This window comes from Cryptomeria japonica, chromosome 4 (assembly GCF_030272615.1).
Source record: "Cryptomeria japonica chromosome 4, Sugi_1.0, whole genome shotgun sequence".
Classification (NCBI taxonomy): Eukaryota; Viridiplantae; Streptophyta; class Pinopsida; order Cupressales; family Cupressaceae; genus Cryptomeria; species Cryptomeria japonica.
This window is the reverse complement of record NC_081408.1, coordinates 701,565,977-701,587,213: the sequence shown is the minus strand read 5'-3', so window position 1 is coordinate 701,587,213 and position 21,237 is coordinate 701,565,977. Positions and strand designations below refer to the sequence as shown.

Here is a 21,237-nt window from a genome sequence, read left to right as displayed (position 1 = left end):
AAGTCAATTGTCCCAGCTTCATAAGTTATCTCAAAAGGGGACATTACAGTTGTAAAGAGCATATGATTTCATTGAAGCTATGGTGAATTTGATGTGTAATATTAACAAGTTTCATGGTCTCTACTTCTCAATTCATTTTCATGTTGTTTAGATGAATGGAAGATCTTTGTGCATGATCAATGGTGAAATTCATATATCCATACCACTAGCAATTTCATATATCCATACCACTAGCAATTTGCTGATTGTAAGTTTGCCTTGTGTGGTCAACTGGAATCCTTAAATGAGTTTAACTTCAATTGCTATTCACACTTTGATATGCATTGCCTTAATGGTATCTTTGTTGTTAATAGTGATTTGAACATCATTTTGCTCTCCTTAGAAGATTGCACTAAGCTTTGTGGAGTTCTTCCTTTGCATGTTGAAGCAAGGCTTAGTTGAGTTTCACCAAAGATTGTCCATTGTTCCTAAATTATTAGGATTAGATTAGACTTCTTAAACCCTATTCTTTTGCCCTTTTTTTAATCAAGTTCCAGCAACACCCAAACGTTCAACATTCAAGTACTCAACGTAAGTCCCCTTGGATTACCAACAAACACATCAAACCATTGAGCTATCCATAGGTCAAGACCTGACTATAGAAACCTTGGAGTCATCTTGGTTGATCATATAATTCAGCATCCAAGAAGATTTTGATCAAGAGAAGATAGAGTGTCTTTGGTATTTTATTTTGTGTTGCATGGTGCATAAAAACTCCATCAACACATTCTAGCGTTCACCAAGGTTGGCTTGGGTACATTCATCAATACTTGTAGTCTTGGGATGGTGAAATCTCTAGTATAAGTGAAAGCACCATGAGCAATCATGAGGACTTGAGTCCTATCAAGAACCCCAAAAACTCTATCAAATATGCTTACTAGCTTTTCCACAAACACATTGGCCTTGGTGAAGGAACTGTCATTCCACTTTTCAACAGCTGGTAGTTATTCCTCATCTCTTCTAATTCATCAACTGAATCTGGTGGGAGCAATGATGGAGGCATGCTTGAAGGATCAACCTGCCTTATTGGATTCCTAAGTTGCTGCACATAATTCTTCAAGGCATTCATCTCCCTCTCGAGCTTCTTGTTTTTCTCCAGCTCCATCTTCAATACTGTCTTTACTGTATCATTCAAATCTTCCATTGATTGTTCAGTAGCGGGAGGACCTCACTCAATTGTTTCCAAATCATACTCATTGACAATGATCTCATCTTTTGGCTTGTCTATTCTTGGGGTAGCTATTTGTATGATTTAGTATCCCGCACTGTCTCTTGCGTTCTTTGAAATCTTGGTAGCCTTCTTCATATCTTCTGTCTAACCAATTCTATTCAAGAAGTCATCCAAGTTATCAATTGTCCCTTCCTCAATTACTATTACTTATTCATTCTTTCCTTTAGCCATGCCAGAATAGTGGATCTCTACTTCTCTACTTGTAACTCCTCGAATTGCTGTTCTACTCAGGGTGGAGAGGTTGGCTCATTATCATCATCTTCTATCTCCACATATTCATCTTCAATAGCCTTATCATTTGCAACTGGTTCTTTTACATTTGAGGCTGCTTTGCCTTAGCTGTCTTATCACCTTGATTGTTATGTATAGTGGATTCTAGTGATTCATTCACACCTTGATCACTACCTCCCTTCCAAGATGATTGTCCTTCATTAATGGTAGTCTTGTTCCTTGTGACTTCATGGATGGAGGAGGTGTTAGTAGAACGATGACTTGCACATGTCCTTTGCTTCTTTTGCTTTGACCCTCCTTGTGACTTCCTTTTCTTTTGGAGCTCCTAGGTTGAGTTGACTGAGTAGTATTATCGCTCATGCTTACACTTTCTGTTTCATCATCTAACGAATTTGGATCTCTGATCATATCAAAGGTAAGCTAGACATATTTGACTCTTCAATTTGTTGCTTTGGTTATCTACCCATCTTTGTGTGTAAGCCATGATGGGTTTCATTAGTGGTGCAGGAGCACCTCTTTACTCATCAGGCCTCCATGAGGTCAAATATGGAAGACAAGTGTTTTGATGAATTCTCAATGTAAATAAGGTCAATTATGATCATTTTGATGTAATAAGGTCATCTAGACCAATATTTGTTATGTCTAGTCATAGGTTACTCATATTGGCAAAATTGCTCAAAATTGCTTTGAAGTTGTAAAAAGCTGTCAAAGAGTGCTCAAGGTATCTAAATGGTCCTTTTTGATGTAAAATGTGTTGTGAAGACGTTCTTATGTCCATTTGAACCTATTTTGATGTTTTGGGGGTTATAGGTTTGGCTAAGTTCAAAATTGTCAATTATGTCTAAAAGTTGTCAAAAGGTTGTCAAGTTTGGTCTCCAATGTACATATGGTTTGAAATGTAGTTGGAGAAGTTGTAACCACCATGTAGACGCATAAATAGACCTTGGGAAGGTCGAACCAAGGTTGTTGTTAGTTGTATGAAGGAAGAATCAATAAAATCTTGAAACTTTCTGCACTTCCCTGTGATTTACCACGTGACAGTTTGCTCCAAGGAGTTGTTCATTGACAAGTCTTATTCATTTGCTTTGCAAACTTATTTGTTATGATTCTTGAATGAGTATTCTTCCCTTTCCAAGTGGTTTCATTTGATTTGGTGCACTATAGAAGAAGATAACTTGTTTTTCCTAAAATATGTCAAAACCCCAAACTAGGGTAATCCGAGACAGAGGAAAATGTAAAACTCTTTATATTCATGATTGAAACACCATCCAATGGATGGAAAATATTGTAAATATGTATCTCTTTGTCTTCTAATGATTGCAGGGTTTCATGATGGAGTTGGCACATGCTAAAGAAGAGTACAAGGACTGAAATCCCTGTCTCAGTCTGAGAAATCAGAACTTTGGTGGTGATTTGGAAGGGTAAATGTAAGGTGAGAGCCTTGAAAGGGTGGTGAAGGCATAGAAGGGTGTGTGGAGTGTCTAAGGACATGTTCTCAACATTGGTAACTGTTATCGCAAAAGCTCGCACCCTTGCTGAGCTATCAACTCAGCAACCTTGTGAAACATGGAAACAACCTCAAAGTGTGGGACCTTGCGCAAGGGGTTGAATCTCTGGAGAAGGCCGGCTTCCTTCTTCAAATAGGTGGAGGTGTTGAACCAACTCAACACTCTAAAACTAATTCCTAAGCCTACCTAAACAACTTGCAGAGGTAAAGGGAAGAGAGAATGCTGGAAATAGGAGGTGATGCACTAAGAAGAGATTGTTCCTCTACCCACCCGAAATGACACAAGGAATCAATTGAACTGCCCAAGAGATGCACAAACTTCAATTGCATGAGTGACCCAAACGCATATGGAGGTTAGGATTTTCTAAGTGTCAAGAGAGGAGAAGGATTCCCACAAGTCACACTCAGAAAACAAGTTAACACATCATACATGTGAAAGAAAACCACAACATACACTTATAATGGAGGTAAGAACTCATACACAACATGCATAAGTTAAAGTAAGGCAAGAATGGTAGTTTCAATTCGTTCAAAGGCCAAAGGCCTAACTTATAGTTGCAGAAATCCAAAAATAATTACAAGTCTTTAAGAGAAGAGAAGAGCATAAGAAAGTTCAAGCCAACAAGGAGAGAACGCTTTACAATGAGGCTTAACAACCTTTATATAGAAAAATGGTTACAAGAGTGATCATGACCCCTGTATGTCAGTTTGGGAGTGCAGGGAAGTGCATGCACTTGACTTGTACATGCAAGCAACCTAGCCATACCCACAAAAGGCAATTCTGAGAAGGGTGGATTGACTGATCTTCCAAAGTCAGAGTATGCAGTCATGACACAAGTCACCAAGCATGGCCCCGTACCTCCCTTGATGGAAATCCTGCCAAAAACATTAAATGCATCCCTGTGGCTCCACAAAAGGTGCATAAGTCACCAAAGCTGTCGGAGCATTTAAAGCTTTGAGTGTCGATCACGCCATCCAGAAGTGTTGCAAGTCGGAAGTAGTTTGGAAAACTTCGGAGACTTGGGTCACCGTAGTTGGGGAAACTTCGGAGACCTGGGTCATCGTAGTTGGGGAACTTCGGGGGTTTGGGTCACCGGAGTTGGGGAAATTTCGGGGGCCTGGGTCATCGTAGTTGGGGAACTTTGGGGTTGAAGAACAATGAACTTGGGAACCTGGGCGTTCCGGAGTTCCGAGGTTGAAGAACTAGGAACTTGGGAACCTGGGGGTTTTGGAGTTTCGGGGTTGAAGAACAAGGAACTTGGGAACTTGGAGGTTCCGGAGTTCCGGGGTTGAAGAACAAGGAACTTGGGAACCTGGGGGTTTCGAAGTTCCGGGGTTGAGGAAGAGAAGACTTAGGAACTTCGGAGACTTGGGTCACCGAAGTTGGGGGAACTTCGGAGACCAGGGTCACCAAAGTTGGCAAGACTTAGCAACTTGGGAACTTCAAGGTTCCGGAGTTTCGGGGCAAGAGAACAAGAGACCAAGGAAGGGAACTTCGAAACCTCGGGGTTCCGGAGTTTCGGGAAAGAGAGAGGAAGAGAACTTCAGAGACCTGGGTCACCGAAGTTGGCAAGACTTAGCAACTTGGGAACTTCAGGGTTCCGGAGTTCCGGGGCAAGAGAACAAGAGAGCAAGGAAGGGAACTTCGGAACCTCGGGGTTCCGGAGTTCCGGGAAAGAGAGAGGAAGAGAAGGCTTGGGAAAGGAACTTCTGACAAGACAACATTTCATACTTTATGATTCCATTGTTTCCTCTTTGATCAATTGAGGCAGCGCTGGTCCATAGAACATATCTCTGATCGGTTCTTACTGATGAACCAAGGGTGTCATAAAATGAAAACAGTAACCTTGAACAAGCTAAAGAGATAAAAAACCCTTGACTGTCCTAAACCTTATGCTTGACTGTCACAGTTTGACAGTGACTTGAATTTCTACACTTTACATGCTTTAGAGTGGATTTGGGGCTAACTTGGAAGTCAGGGGGTGGTAGTAGGAAGATTCCCCATCATCATTGATTGTGTTTAAAGGGTTGTGAGTAAAGAATGATCCCTCAAATTATGACTGTCCACGTCTTGTACATGACTGTCCCAAAAGTTGATTTTTGTCCCTATGAACAGTGTTGAGACAGCAGGGTGTTATAATGTTTCCTTGGGTGGTTGGGAGGGTAGAGGGAGCCTTGTCTAGGCATGTTGGGAGTATTTGAAAGTGTGTCTCAAAACAAGAGTATTGTGTTTACATAAAGACTGTCCAAATGATGTGTTTAAGACCATTGGAATGAGTCTAGGCAACCGGGTGTCATGGAGACTTGAAGGGTGGATGTAGGAGTCGAACCTTGTGAGTTTGGTCAAGGAAAGGAGTATGTGAACGTGTGAATGATAACCCTTAGGTTGGTGGATGATTTGTGAGTTTATGAGTCCTTAGTAAGGAAAGGTGTTGATGAATTGTGAGTAAGAACACCTAAATGAAGGAACTCACCTACTAGATAGGTGAGTTGGGATAGGTTGTCCCTTAAATGGTGAGTTTATGTGTGAATGCTCTGCATCAATTAGCTCATTCATATCGGTGACTTCTACATCAATCCAGTTGACTTCCATCCCTTTGTCCTTTTCCTGCTCATAGGCACGCTGGAGGCACTTTCCATCATCCTGTGCTTGATCGGGGATCAGGAACATTCTAAATATCCTGGTGATATCTATAGACAACTTGGAAAATATATTTTTAATCTCAAAGTCATCTTTGGCGTTCATCCAATGATCCTCTATGTGCGGCCCGTGCTTGTGCCTGCTGCCATTTATCCTCCTCATGTTGCCATGTGGATCAAAATTAGTTTGTGAAGGATACTCGGTAAGGGGATAGAATTTCATCTTTTCCTCTGACTTCTCAGCCGCCTGCAGGGATGGACATACTTCCAATGACTGTCTGACTGAAATAGGAAAGGAAATCTCGGTTTCTTTCGAATTCTATCGCATGTGACCAACTATCTCACGAGCTTCAACAACACCATCTTGTTAGTAGGATAGCGTGGAAGCTTGTATGGCAGGGATAAGCATCCTTGAACTTGTATGTAGGTGAACTTGGGAAATTGAATGAACCAAGCACCATATTTCTTCACCAACTCCTATGCGTGTGGGGATAACCTCTGATGAATACCGCCTTGCAAATTTCTTGTTATATGCATGGAGAAAGCATCATTTACTCTTTGGTAATGCGCCTTGTTATGGAAGTGCAGTTGTTTATAGTTTTCACATACTCTTATTTCTCCTTTTCTGTTCCCAACTGGGCCTTTATACACCAATCCCGTACACTCATAGGCTTGTGCTAGTGAGTAGATTATATAAGAAGTCATATAAAATTGCTTGGTGTGCTCAAGTCCTCTTAGCTGTAAATCAAGGTTGTTGCTTATGATCTTTGCCCAATTGATTGTCTCTTTACCCGTTGTCACTACTTCCATGAAGTATAACATCCAATTTTTGAATGAGGAAGCATGTGGACTTCCCTTGATCTTGTTGAGTAAGGTGATCAAATCACTAAACTCTTCCTTGAAGTCAGTTTGATGGCTTGTTAGGTACTTTGTATAGGGTGGGTCTAGCCTTTAATAGCCATTACTTATTGATGATGCCTAAGCACTTGTCAGGCTCATCCTCATAGATTGCAAGTGCTCCCTCCTTATTCTTGTATATCATATCCTTAGGCTCTGATATGTTGAATGCCTTGCTGATTTTGCAATTTCTGATAAGAATGCTAAAACTTTGCCATCTGGTGCTATTATTTTTCTTGTGTCAGCATCATAGCATCTGGCACATTCAACCATTAGTTCATTGCACTGGATGGCAGGAAGAAAACCAGCTGCTTGTATAATTCCGCTCTCGATCATCTTCTTTGAGACTCCATAAGGCTTGCTTGTGTATAGAGGGCCTTGAAATTTCTTCATATCAATCTTGCCCAAGTTGGTGTCTCCAACATTCACCCACAGTGATGTGATCTTTGATTCAGGTAACATCCCTCTAGAATCTTCCTTGATGAGAGTCTGCCTTGTGACACCTCTGGCCTTCGGGAATGCCATATTCTACCTGTGAGAGCTGTCTAAGTTAGGGTTTTGAAGGTAATTAATGCATATAGGTTGCAAATGCATATGCTTTTAGGGATTCGTAAGTAATAATTAATTATCCCCCAAAACTAAAAACTACAGAAAAAACAGGGAAGAAAGATACTTCAAATCGAATCTAATGTAAACAACTAATAAAATCAAAATTAAAGCGGCCTAAAAATTCATTGGCCAGAAAAAGAGCCGTTGAATATACCCATTGCTAAAAATAACAATTTGATGCATGAACACTCATTATGATTTTGAAGTAGCTTTTTGTGAAACCTGAAGAAGCAATTCTCTGACAAAACAAATTTCTAAAATTAGCAGCTGTTAAAAATAGGGAGTTGGATGAATGAACTCCTCTTTGTGATTGCTGAAAAAAGAAACTTACTTAAAGTAGCAGATTTAAAAAACAGAAGTATTTGTTTTGAAAACTTGGCAAATCTTCTATTCAAGACTGAAATTCCAACATGAAGAATCCTGCTGTAGTGGTTTAGAAACACTAAGATCTGCAAAAAAAGGGGCAAACAATAACTTCAGATCTTGACGGTGCCCCTTCTGCCCGCTTCTGCCAACAAACCTGTCAAAAACCTCCCTGAGCATGCTCCAGATGATATTTTGCCACTTAGTCCAGTTAATGGATGCTAGGCACACAATTCCAATGACTTAGCCATGTTCAAGATGCAGTTCATGTCCTGTCTGCCATTTCTAAGCTGATTTTTTCTGAATGACAGGGAGCTTTTCTGTTCTAATTACGTAGTTTCTTGTTGCCTTTGTTTCCAAACTTATTTTTTATTCTTTCATTAGATAGTTTCTTGTTGCCTTTGTTTCCAAACTTACTTTTTATCTTTCATTAGATCTTTATCTCTAATGTAATCATTCTATTTTTGGTCTTTTTAATGCTTGAATGACTTGATATGGCATTTTCCGCCATTTTTTAATGGCGGAGACTCTTGTTTTGGCGTAGATATTATCTTTTAAGATAATTTGCTCAAGCATTACCATTGGGGAACATAACCAAGGAGGTAAAGTATATTGTTAACTCCATTTTTAATAAAATGAACCAAGTTATGATAGATATATTATATATGTTGCCTTAGTTACACAGCTACATAAAAGTGAGTAGATATGTTAAATTAATAGCTACACTTCATTTTCAAGGCTCCTGTATCATAATTATAATCAAGTTATTATTATATACACCATTGTATAATTTACAGTTTTTGATACTTAGAGTAGTCATTCAGTTCATACCCAGATGTGTGACATTGAACATCACTTGTAAGTGACATGACAAAGACCTTATCAATTCTGTACATATTGTCCCAAAACATGATGCATAGGCATCAGAAATGGATGCTTATTTTTCCAATCCTTTTTTATATTATGCTTACAGTATGGATTTGAATTTTCTTTTTTTTTTGTATTTTTAGATTCAAAAAATTCTAACTGGTGTCCACATTTTTGTGCAGAACTGCCTTTGGCTTGGAGACAAGATAAAGCATTATCACATTCTTCCAGAGTTAATGTAGTTGTGTGGACAGAATCTGGAGACGGATTACTTGCAGCAGGATTGGATGTAATCATGTGGGCTAGGGGGGACAGTGGTTGGGTTCCACTATGGAAGTCAAACCTAAAGCAGCCTCATTTTCTTGCATCTGCAACATGGTCTTCTGTGGGATTTACTGCAACAGCAGCTGATGGTTCAACATGTGCAAGATGCCCATGGTCTATGACACAGACACCTGCTTCATTTAGGGGCACTTCAAAGGGGCAGGTGATTGTTTGGCATTGGAATGAAGTTTCCAGTCTACAAGAAATTGAGCTTTCTCATCCACAACCTGTTTCAATGATACAATGGAGGCCATCAAACTTTGCTTGTTTCCAAAGAGAAGTATTGCTAACTTGCTGCTTGGATGGAGCTGTAAGGTTATGGATGGAGATTGATAATGGGAGGGCAAAACTTGACAAAAGACATATGAGGGAAATGTCTGATAAACACACAAGGGCAACCTTTTTTGTGAGTGCAATCATAGAAGTGAATCAGTGTTTGAATGGGATTCTTGGAACAGACATCTCAGTCATGTGGACACGTGAGACAGGAGGCGCTAGTATACAAAGTAGAGACAGATTTGAGGTAAGCAGTTTTGATGAGGTCTCCAAAGGCAGTAATGTTGGTAGCTGCGAATGGTTGCTTGGAATTGGTCCAAATGCCTCTCTTGCTTGGTGGTCATTGCATTGTCTAGACGATATATCTCCTCCCAGATACCCACGTGTATCTTTGTGGAAGAAAGGAACTGATCTGCTTCCCCAAAGATTGAAGCTTCCATTAGTTGGGAGCTATTTAAATTCAAATGCTTGTTCTGTGCTTCTCAAAGCTTTCATTCAGAGGATTGGCAGGAAGTCATCAGCTCCACCATCTTCAGTAGACCTATTTGAGCTGCTACCACAAAATATCTTCAGCTGGTCACGTGTCGAGGCCTCAATGTCAATTTCTAGTCTTGGCAGTTCTCTTGAAGAAAATATAAACTCTAATGAAGAAAGCCTAAGGAATCCACACGTCTCAAGTGAAATCCTAAACCAAGGTGGTCACTCGGGAACTATTTTACAGGTGGAACTGCATCCTGTTATTGAAGCTGAACTTGCTGCCTCATTGGATTCTAATGGGATTGTGCTTATTTGGTCTTTAAACTCACTTGTGGAGCCTCAAATTGAGATTCCAACATTTATACATCCTGCATGGAAACTATCTTATCGACTGCCACGTTGTGAAATCTCTGAACAAATCAAATATCGTTTTCTTACATGGGCACCCCTGTTTTTGAAAGAGAGTCAATCTCTTCTCTTTGTTGGACATTCACAAGGATTTGATTGTATTTTCATTCAAAAGGAGAGTATTATTAGAAAAACAACCACTCAGCATGAAATGGCCTGTGCTATTCAATTCCCTGAATCTTCTTCACAGCAACTGAAATCCATCTATGCAACATTATTATCAGCTACCTCGACTAAAGACTTCATTAAATACAATGTTCTGGTTTTAGGATTAGGGAAGAGAGGCCAGATAGTGCAATCATGGAAAATTTTGCTTCATGTTCAGCATGAGGGTGAGATTCCTTTAGAGCAGTTATCTGAATATTTCTTGAAAAAGGGAATTGCTCTAGATAGAAATTGTACCAATGAATTCAACCTGGCAAAGAAGGGTTATTATATTTCAGTGGAACCATGTTTACCTAAGTTTGTGAATTCCATTGCTTTGGTCCAGGTCACAAGTATTGCTGTCACACCTACAGGCAATCACTTTTCCTTCTGTCAACAATCAGTTGATGATCTATATGGTGCCGGCTATAATATTCCTGCCTACAACTTTGCCACATGCCATTCTGACGGTGTTCTAAAGCTTTGGAAAGTAAGTGTTCCCCAAGAGTCTCTGGTCCCAAATTGTCAGACAGTAGAGATTTCATGGAACTGTGTGGGCCTTATTAAAATTCCCAAGGGTACAGGAAGATTAATTGCATTGGCTAATAGTGGCTGTAAGATCGCAACTGCAAGTTCTATTGCTTCAGAAGATACCACAACTATAAATATTTGGGATGCTGAAAGTTATTTGGGAGATTGTAATTTCGTACTGGAGGACATAATACATTTTCCAGGTTGTGTCACTGCCTTGGATTGGCTTGCTATAGGCAATGGCCAATTTCTGCTTGGTGTTGCTATGCAAAATGAGGTGAGGGTTTATTCACAAAGGAGGCATGTTAGTGACACATCTACAACACAAGGAGATACAGCAAATTTACATATTTGGTTTTGCATTGCATCAATTTGTACCACATCCTATATAAGGGCTCTTTCTTGGGGACCAAAAGCAACGCTGCTTCTTGTTTCATCTGAGCTTGTTTATATTGTTAGTCAATGGGCATATACTGCAGACAGGAAAGTACAAGAATTCAAAGGACAGAATTCTGCTCTTGTCAATTTGTGTAGTCTTCACTCTCAGAGCTGGAATTCACTAAAGGATAACAATGAAGCATCATTAACATTGTCAACTAATGGGAATGGGAACAAATGCTTAAGCATGGCCTTGGGTGATGTTATTGAACATTACCTTCAACATGTACAAGGCTCCATTTTCAGCCTCTTAGAAATAGCTGATGAAATAGGTGGGCCATTACCAGTTTATCACCCAAGTGCAGTGCTTCACTGTCTGTTAATAGGTATTTATTTTGACAGCTGTTCATATTATATCTTTTCAGGACTTCTTATCATGAGTCGTAATGGTTTGATCTTTGTGTCTTTAGTCAAATGTAAATATGGATAATATCATTCACTATGCTATGCAATATATTTTAATCCTGGGAAAGCATGATGCCAATTTTTATTTTTTAATATTGTTAGTGTTATACTTTGTTTTTTCCAAGAAAACACAAAGCAAAAGTGTGTGAGGATAAACTACTCTTCAATTATGAAGGGAAGCTCATTGCAATATAAATGAAACCTAATCTCAAATGAAATTGACCCTAGACACCAACTATAGACAAGATATATAAACATCTTTATTTTACAAGATTCTTTGGTGAGTGTGGGGGAAGCTCTACATAAATGGAAATAACTATCAATGTTTTTGCCTCAGATAAAGGCACCTGACTATTAACAACAGTATCATGCAAATGAGATTTTCAGATTGTCAAGGATGAATCATAAAACCATAGATGGAATACTCACCAAGTAGTAAAATACTGGCGAGTTTTTTGGCCTGGCGAGTAAACTTGCCATTTACTTGCTGGAAAAACTTGTCGAGTTTTTGGCAAAAACTCGGTAAGTCCGTGCCAAAAACTTGTGGACACAGCAACATAAGATTGGGACATCAAAAAAGTCACTTGTATTTTCATTTTTTGTGTCCAGTTTGCTGCTCAAGAGGGAAAACACCCTCCCAAGCCTTTCCAACGTGATTTGCATCAATTTTAGTCAATTTGGAGCGGATTTCGAGGCAAAATCGGATTTCCAAGTAGGTGTTCTGATTTTTTTTTCTATGTTTTTTAAGACATTTTATTTCTTTTTCGATGCAAAGTTGGTCTTCCTGCCATTGTGAGATTGGATGCTTGCAAGTCTTTATTCTTTGATGGATGAATAACATATCAATTCCTCATTTGTCTTTACCTTATTGGGATAAGATGATCCCCTCAATGTTTTACCATTTTACAACCTAATATTGGTACTATGTACACTTATTACTCTCTAACTCTTAAATACCTAGAGATTGTCATCAAGGCTGCCACCCTTGATCACACAACTGTTTGTTGTTTTCTAGGTCAAAGTTTGGAAAATTATAGACTAGTCATCCAAAAATGCTCTAAAATTTCCCACAGACATCTTGTCAAAAATGTGCAGGATGATTCCTTGAAATTTTGCTGGGGCATTGCATAGACCAAACGATATTCGGTTGCACGCATACATGCCATCTTCCACCATGAATGTTGTCTTCAGATTATCTTCTCTGGCAATACTTATTTGGTTGTACCCTGAGAATCCATCCATGAATGAGTATGTCTCATGACCAGCCACTTCCTCCAGAGTTGAATCTGTGAACATGATTGGGAATGGATCCTAATAGTCACCACTTTTAGGCTACGAAAGGTCTACACATATTCTAATTTGTTCTGTCTTGTTTTTTTGTGAAATCACAATCGGTGAAACCCATTTGCCCGTCTCTACTTTAAAAATTATGCCTGCTTCCAGCATTTGCTCAATTTCGTCTTGTACTCTGGCAGCATAATTCTTATTCATTCTGAGCCTTTTCCATCTGACATTTCAACTAATTGCAGATCTCTTATTAAAGCCTTTTCCATTTGTTAGTCCTCTTGTGAATATCACACTTGGTAGCTATTGAAGAGCCAGACCGATGCATATTTAAATACTATAAGAGGACAAAATCTTTTTAGATCTGAACTCTACTAGCCAAGGACAGATATTGAGTATTCCATTTTAAAATTTAATTTTCTATTTTGCTAAAAAACTAACGCTACAACTCTTTTAAAGAGGAATTCACAATAAAGGGAATACCTGTTGACGTGTCAAAAGTCGTTGAACTTACGACTTCATCCGGCCAACGCAGAATAGAAATGCTAAGAATCCTATTCTCTCTTGAGATAAGGAAATCCCTAATGTTGTGTGAATTTGATCAAAGGGGATGACCTCAATGTTTCAGTTGTCAAGTCTTGACTGCAGGATAGCTTAGTGATTGATGTGATTTGCTGGGAGCACAAGGTGTCTTACGATTTTGCAACAAGCTGGTCCGCTGCGATTCTTGGACTACGAAATAAAGAGCAAAGAGGAAGGGATAGGAGATCTAAAACTAATAAGACCGATATGCAGGTAGACGGATTCAACATAACCAATCCCTGCTTGGCTAGAATAGCTCACAACCTTGCAGGAACAGTGCAATCTTCAAAGGGGACTTGGAAGATTTTCAGACTGCAAATGCATGGCTAAGCACCCAATTTTGGCACAGCCTAGACAAACACCTGCAATTGAACTAAGCACAATTAAAGGCTCAGGTTAACCATACAAAAGGATACACAATCTGTACATCCTCAATGGTATGAGCCTGAATCTATCAATTACCTGCACACCCAAAACAAAAAAAGATCTATCTAAAATGCTGAAAGAAACCATGCAAACAGGATGGAAACAAGACAATAAACACCAAATCAATGTCTATATATTGATTTCAGCTGCCTATTACAACAATTTCTGCAACATCTCTATGCTATTGCTAAGATCTAACCTATTCTAACTTCTAAAATCTAACTACAAAATTCTCTCTAACTGTCTAACCATTTAGCCCTTTACAAAAGAAAGGCCTCTGTCTTTTATAGTTTTACAATATTGAATCAGAGGCTACGATGGACCGCATCAAGGGTCCTGATCCGTCTTCCAGAAGCATGGCAGCCTTAACCCATGCCCATTAAACTCTCAGTCATCTATCCAACCACAATTCCAACTACCTACAATTGTTTGGCATTAATTCGGATCTATCCGGTAGTTGGACATAACTGACCTGTGTCCCCTTTGTTTTAAAATATCTGAGTGGGGCCCACAGGCAGTTTACAATAAAACAATTTCAGTTCTTAAAACTGAATTCCTGGAATTAAATCCAATTGTGCACTTTTCTCGAGAATGCATAAACTTGCAGTATTTGGAGTGTTCTTTGGTCTTTGGTCCCGGTGGTGGACTTCATCTTTGTCAGCCAACGACACGCTTCCCAATGCTTGGTTCAGATCTCGCGCTCCTGCCAGCGTGTTCCTGCATCTTTTTCTTTTCCAGCTTTCAGCCCCTGGCCTTGATTGCAATCTTTCTTCGATTTGCGTTTTAGGCCTTTAATCGGTTCTCTGCGATGACGTCCTGCGACCTGCAAACAATTGATTTCGCTTTAATAAATTAATTTGAAAAATTAAATAATTTAATCTAACAAATATTAAATTTTAACATCTGGCTTCGTCTTGTGGGGTTCGGGCCTTGAGAAGCTCTTTGTGAGATGTATCTTTTAAATGTCTTTGCCTTCTCTTTCGGATTTCAGGACACTTAGGCAAATTGGGAGATGTTGTGTTTCCTCTGAGCGAATTTCAAATACCTTCATTAGATCCTCAACTGAATTTGAAGTTAGGATGGCCGCACTTTCACCCGATTACATTTAAGTTCCAAAATGCCTTTGTAATAAAATTCGACCAAGTGGAAGAAAATACGCGATTCCTTGTTCTAACTTAAAACGCCTAACCTCTAAAGAAGAAATTCGGCCAATTTGGATTATTCGCAAAGCAAAAATGACGAACTCTGCCCCTTTAAACTCTTAAGACTCCAATTTGCAGGCTCTTGAGGTCCTTTGCAGGCTAATTGGGCGATGTTACTTTCATCTTGCCTTAATTTCGATTTATTAGCCGTTTTTGCAAGACTTTCTTCACATTTCGGGCTATAAGATTAATTTGTAAACTTCAAATTTCTCCCTTTAGGCTCTTTTGTGTAAATTTCGTTTTGTGTTTTCGGTATGACTTTGCAATTTCCGATTTTAAGTTTTCCCTTTATTTAGGCGATTTTGATAAAACAACCCTGCATTTCAGGCTATAAGGCCGACCTTGCCCTTCAGCATTATGAGTTTCGGCTTTGAGGTAGACTTTGCAATTTAGGGTTTTCCTTTTCGAGTTGAAAGACGATTTTGTGAGATTCTCATGTGTTTTCTGATTTCAGCTAAAATCGTGATTTCGCGAGTTTTGGCTTTACCTTCTTTGAAAGTTTCATGATTTTCTATTTTCTTTTTCGGCTCACAAGCCGAGTTTGCAAGTTTACGCTTTTCCCATGGTTTTCGCATTGAGTGTTTAGTTTACGTGATTCTCTCCTTTACCATTTTCGGCTGGGAGGGCATTTTTGAAAAGTTCAGGTTACTAAGGAAAATGTGGCAATTTATGTCATTTTCGGGCTGAAGGAGGGCTTTGCAAACTTCGGCGATTTATGTCATTTTGCAAGTTTAATTTTTCTTTCTCCTTTCAATTTCTGGTTGAATGCCTGAAATGCGTGATTTAAAACTTTTACTTCATCTGCCAAATTTGGCCCAAAAGCCGTTTTTGCAAGATTAAGACTTGTCGACTTAGTTTTACGAATACAAACAAAAGTGCCGATTTTGTAAGATTCTTCAATTTTGGCCTCTTAGGCTTTTTTAAGAGCTTCATATATTTTTGGTAAGTTGGAGCATTTTGCTAACTTCGAATTTGGCCTAAATGGTGATTTTGCCAATTTCGGCCTGGAAGGTCATTTTGCCAATTTTGGCCTGGAGGGTCATTTTGCCAATTTCAGCTTGGAAGGTCATTTTGGGTTAAATACCATTTTTGAAAGTTTGACGTTGATTTCCATTTCGGCCTTTAAGCCGACTTTGAATCCTAATGATTTTCGTTTTGGGTGATTTGGCTCTGAGGTTTGAAAGGCATTTGTAGAAGCATCCATTTTCTCTCGCATAGGTAGACAAAATTTAGGGGCTCCCCTGTCAACTGACGGGGTGTGTGTGCGAGCACAACAATACCAAGATGCTTTACCCGCTTGTTGGATCCATCCCATTGGAAACCAAACTTAGCCAAGATGGGGATAATCTTTCCCACTGAGAATAATGGATTTGGTTTCAAAATTTTTAGTATTAGAGGCCCTACAAAAAGTATTCAATGCAGCCATCAAGTTTGCAAAGTTTTCTTCTGTCATTTTAAGAAACAAGGCTGTCATCAGCAAATTGAATATTTAATAGGTTATCATTATTAGGAAGAGAGATGCCTTATATACAATCCTTACTGATATTTGGCCTCAAGAGATGATGAAGTGCATCATCAACAATCACAAACAAAGCAAGAGCAATGGGGCATCCTTGCCTGATAGATCTCTGTAGGATAACAAGGTCAGGATGGAACCACATCAATTTGAGTGTTGGCATTTCTAAATAGTGTGTTCACCTTGCCACAAAACTTCTTCAAGAAACCAAAGGCGTTCATCACCAAAGAAATAAAGGACCACTCAGTCTTATCATAAGCTTTCACAAAATCAATCAGGAGCATCCCAACATCCTGTTTAGTGTATCTGGCCCATTCCATAGCTTCCCAACTAGTAATTAAATTCTCTAGGATATACCTGCCCTTGATAAAACAAATTTGAGAGGGGTTGATAACCTTAGGTAGAATACCTTTCCGTCTAATTGCCAATATTTTAGCTAGAATCTTGTAATAAACATTGAGAAGGGTAATAGGTCTCCAGTTCTTGAACTGGATGGCAGGAGCTTGATTATACCTCTACTAATTTCACCTCCAAGCAATTCTTTATTGATTGCTTCATTGTATACAAGCAGGAGGACTTGACTGATCCGGTTCACATTCTGTTTATAAAATTCTGCAGGCAGTCCACCAGTCCCAGGAGATTTGTCATTCTTGAATGTGTTGATTGTCATTATAACTTCCTCTTTACTGATATCTCTATCCAAGAATTCAGCTTCTTCCTTCTCAATCTTCTTTGGAACTTTTACAAGTTTCATGAGCATCTTTACAACTATTATTTCCATCTTTAGCAGAGAAGAGTTTTTGATAGAAATTCACAAGTTCCTTGTTAATGTTGTCCATATTCTCTATCTGCTCAGAACCATTGTTTATAGGACCAATTTCTTCTTTAGCATACTTAAATTTTGACCCTCAATTACCCTCCTTGATCCACTTTAATTTAGTTCTAATTTTGAAGCCCTATATTTTCTTTGTTTGATGCTTTCTCAATTCATGTTTAACACTGGTCAAATTCTCAACAAGCAGATCATTATTAGGGTCACTTTGAACAAGTCTCTCACAAGAGAGAAGTTCTTCTTGAAGCTTGTTCTTAGAAAATCTATTATCCAAAGCAACTTTCTTTCCTAGGGTCTGAAATTGAACCCTCAAACTGCTCACAATGTTATTCCGTTGCTCCATATAGGGCAAGTTTTTCATTATCCTTTTGTTAATTTCTATAAAAGTAATTACACCATCATTGCAGATTTGATACTCTAGTAGACTAGTATTAAGTTGAAAAGCATTTCCTCCTCTAATGTCTTTTGCCTCGTTTTTACTTACCTACCTAATCTTGGCTTCAATTGCATGGTGGTTAATCAAAGTACCAGTATATACTTTAATATCGTTCCCATCAATAGGTCTCTTAAAGTATAATGATCTTTGCTTGCATAGAATCTATCAAGCTTACAATAAATTACTTTTCCTCTCTTTTGAGATTTACACTATGTAAACCAGATATCATTGCTTTCTTCTTTTCTCCTTTGTAGTGGGTCTTGCAGCCTTAGGCTATTCTTCATCCCGTTCCAAAAGAATTATTCATTCCCTCTCCAATTCACATCTAGGCCCCCAACTTTGGCCTCCTTATGTTCCACCATATTATAATCTCCTTAAAAAATCCAAGGAATTCTTGGCAAAGAGAATAGCCAAATCCACAAGGGCTCTTTATATTCATTAGGGGCATATACAAAATAGAGCCCACCCTTGAGACCATCTTTTTCTAAAATAACACAAGATTGGCCCATTTATTATTCAAGAGGATCATAGCACACCTTTTACCTTTATCATGCCCACTACAAAATTGTTTAGTATCTTTCCAAATAAATTTTAGGCTAATTTCAAGTTGGAACCCAGTGGCTTTGACTTTGTGAAGGAAGAAACAATATAGGGATTTGATCCCGTTGAAAATCCTCCTAATAATATGTTTTCTGCCAAGAGACTCCAATCCCTTGATATTCTTGCTAAGATAGTTTAGATTCATCATTATTAATTGATGCAATGACACCTTTAGGATTCTTGCAAAGTGTACCAAAACATTTGGGTAATTTCTCAACTTTGCCTTTTTTCCTATTTTTTGGGTCAGTATCTTCTCTACTGAGTTGTTTCCTTTTTTTTCTTATCATCTTTCTTGGTCCTCATTAGACCCAAGTAAGGGACAATCAAGAGGGAGAGATTCTTCACCACCCTCAGTGGTTGTTTCCTATAATGTCTCCTTTCTAGCACATGTTGTATGAGGTTGTCGTTAGCCTATTTCTCCATGGTCCCGTAGGCTAACCAGGACATTTAAGGGATCTTGAGAATATTTGGCCCAGATAGTTTTAGTTGCAGGCCATTTCGAGGGGTTTTGAGGCAGTTTTTGGGCACACTAGTTATAGTAAGTCATTCTAGGCATGATGGGACATCCAATGGCAGTGACATGTCGATGGTAATTGTTTAAAATCGACAACAAGATTTATTTATCATTGATATGATTTATTATGTGTTAATAAAGTTATTTTATAAAGTTAAATTTAATTATTTAACTTTATTAATGCATAGTCTATAGTTGTGGAAATATTTAAATAAAAGTGATCCCCTTTATTCTATGATACATTGGAGATATAAAAAACTGTTCCGGGACTTAAGTTGAAGGAAAACTTTGTTACATGGTATGGGGAATATTAAAGAAAAAGCAATCGTGATAAAATAGGGGCCAAAAAAGCAATTGCGAGAAAATAGGGACGAAAAAGCAAAAATCCCGAAATTATAGGAAAGGGCAAAAAGGGTGATTTTGTTTATCCCACATTGACAAGAGGAGTGAATGAGCTCTTAGAAAGGGTTATAAAAGTGATTAGAGAGTCCTCTTTCAGCATGCTTGGTTGAAGTAGTAATTTGTGGAATTGTTTGGAGAGTTCATCTTCAAGGCTTTGTGAGGATGAAATGCCTCATGAATGTCATTCTTCTCGCTGTTGCAAGATACAGTCAAGAGGATTAGAAGTGTTTCTACTTCAGGGAACACATTGAGCTGAGATTGTAAGTATTTCTAGTCGCTGGTTATTATCTAGATTGGGTTTATTGGAGCATTTCTAGACCAGTTTGGAAGACATATTGAAGAGCTGGACTGTAATCATTTTACAGGGCCGTATTGCCTTGCTAGGGCCATATCATTTACTCCTGGGCAATACTAAACATTCCTACTGTTGGCCTGTACTCATTTACAGGACCATATGTGATGCTAGAGCTGTAATATTGCTGCTAGCCACTCCAAATCACCAGGCTGACTTTCATATTGGTAGGAGACTGAGTTCTAGGGACCAATGTGGTGCATTGGAAGGGGTATTTGAAGAACACAAATGGACACTAAGAGAGGGGGGGGGGGGTGAATCAGAGTATTTTAAGACTTTAAGTTCAGTGTCCAGATTTTAAGGATGTAATGCAAACATAAACACACACACACAAGAGCACATCACATAACACTAGATGTACGAGGCAAGCCCAATGTAGGAAAAACCTCGGTGAGAATAGCTACTGGAGTCTACTGCTTGAATCCAACCTCACAGTGAATAATAGTTTAAAATGTTTAGGGCACCAACCCAAGGTGCACGAACCCCTTATTTTATGAGCACCTACTCAAAGGAGCACCTACCCCTGCTCTGAGCACCCACTCAGAGATATACAATGATTGTTCAAGCATACAATGCAATTACAAAGCCTTGTTACAAATGAGATTTGTAACACTTACAAATTTCTCATATCTTGAGAATGAATTATTCTGCTTGCTGAAGTTTTTGTTCTGTTTCTCCTCCTTCCTCTGTTTGGTTATCTTATTTTCTCTGCTACAACATTACTCTCTAGAATACTCTGTTCTTGCTTTGTTTTCTCTTGGCAGCAACACAACTCTATCTCACCCTCAATAGCGACACACCACTCTTAAACACACCAACATATTCATCGACTTTTGGAGATATCTTTGTTTCCACCTTTGTCACTGTCTCAACAACCACACCTACCAATGTCGAATCACGTTTACAGCTACTACTGGATTGGACTGACTCTGTACACATCAGATTTTTCTTCTACAACAATCTTGAATATTTTATTCAAGTTGGTTGTCTTGGAGGTCTGTAACTCAAGATTTTATTCTTTGTCTTGAATAAAATCTTAGATCAGCTGCTTAGATTAAATGCATCCTATCTGTCTTCAGATCTTTCTCTGTACTTGGATTACTAAGTTCAGTAATCTTCCTTTGCCCAAAAAGATCTGCAATCCTTCTTCGAGCCACACAACTTGCCTGCAACTTGGTTGCCATTAATGCGTCTTTCATCCTCTCTAAAAAGTTTGACAACTACCACACTGAAATCCACCGTCACCAATTTCTGCATATCTAATTCATTCTCCGTTCATCAGGGAGCCCCATGTCTTCATATTCTTCGTCTAGATCAGATGGTCAAGGTCGGTCGACGTCCACGTAGATCATTATGCCTATCAGCATGCAGGCATCTTCTTATTCAGCGTCCAAAACTTTTGATCAATCCTGGTCAATCGTCCACGTGGACCTCTGAGTCTATCGGCTTGCAGACATGGCCGCAAAGTTGGTCACAATCGTCAATTCTGTCGGCAAAATACCCTTTCATCTTTCGGACAAGTGTCCTTTGATTTGCCCTGTACATGCCACGTCGTCGGGTCAAATTTGGTCAACTTCCATGTGGACTATTGGGCTGCTAAGATCCATTAAACTTCACATTGTGGCTAACCTTCGTGTTATATGCCTTGCATGTATGTTCTACTCATCCAGGATAAGCTTTTGTCATTCTCAATAAGCCTTCCTC

The 21,237-nt window shown here is 38.9% G+C and overlaps 1 protein-coding gene across 4 annotated transcripts in view; it reads left to right on the top strand.

Annotated features, from left to right (window-relative positions):
• Positions 1–21,237, top strand: part of LOC131050818 (uncharacterized) — a 221,984-nt gene that overhangs the window by 31,925 nt on the left and 168,822 nt on the right. For all 4 annotated transcript variants that reach the window (XM_057985101.2, XM_059220082.1, XM_057985102.2 and 1 more), the window contains exon 2: positions 8,567–11,308. In XM_057985101.2, the coding sequence (XP_057841084.2) occupies positions 8,567–11,308 (2,742 nt within the window). The remainder of the gene's footprint in view (positions 1–8,566; positions 11,309–21,237) is intronic.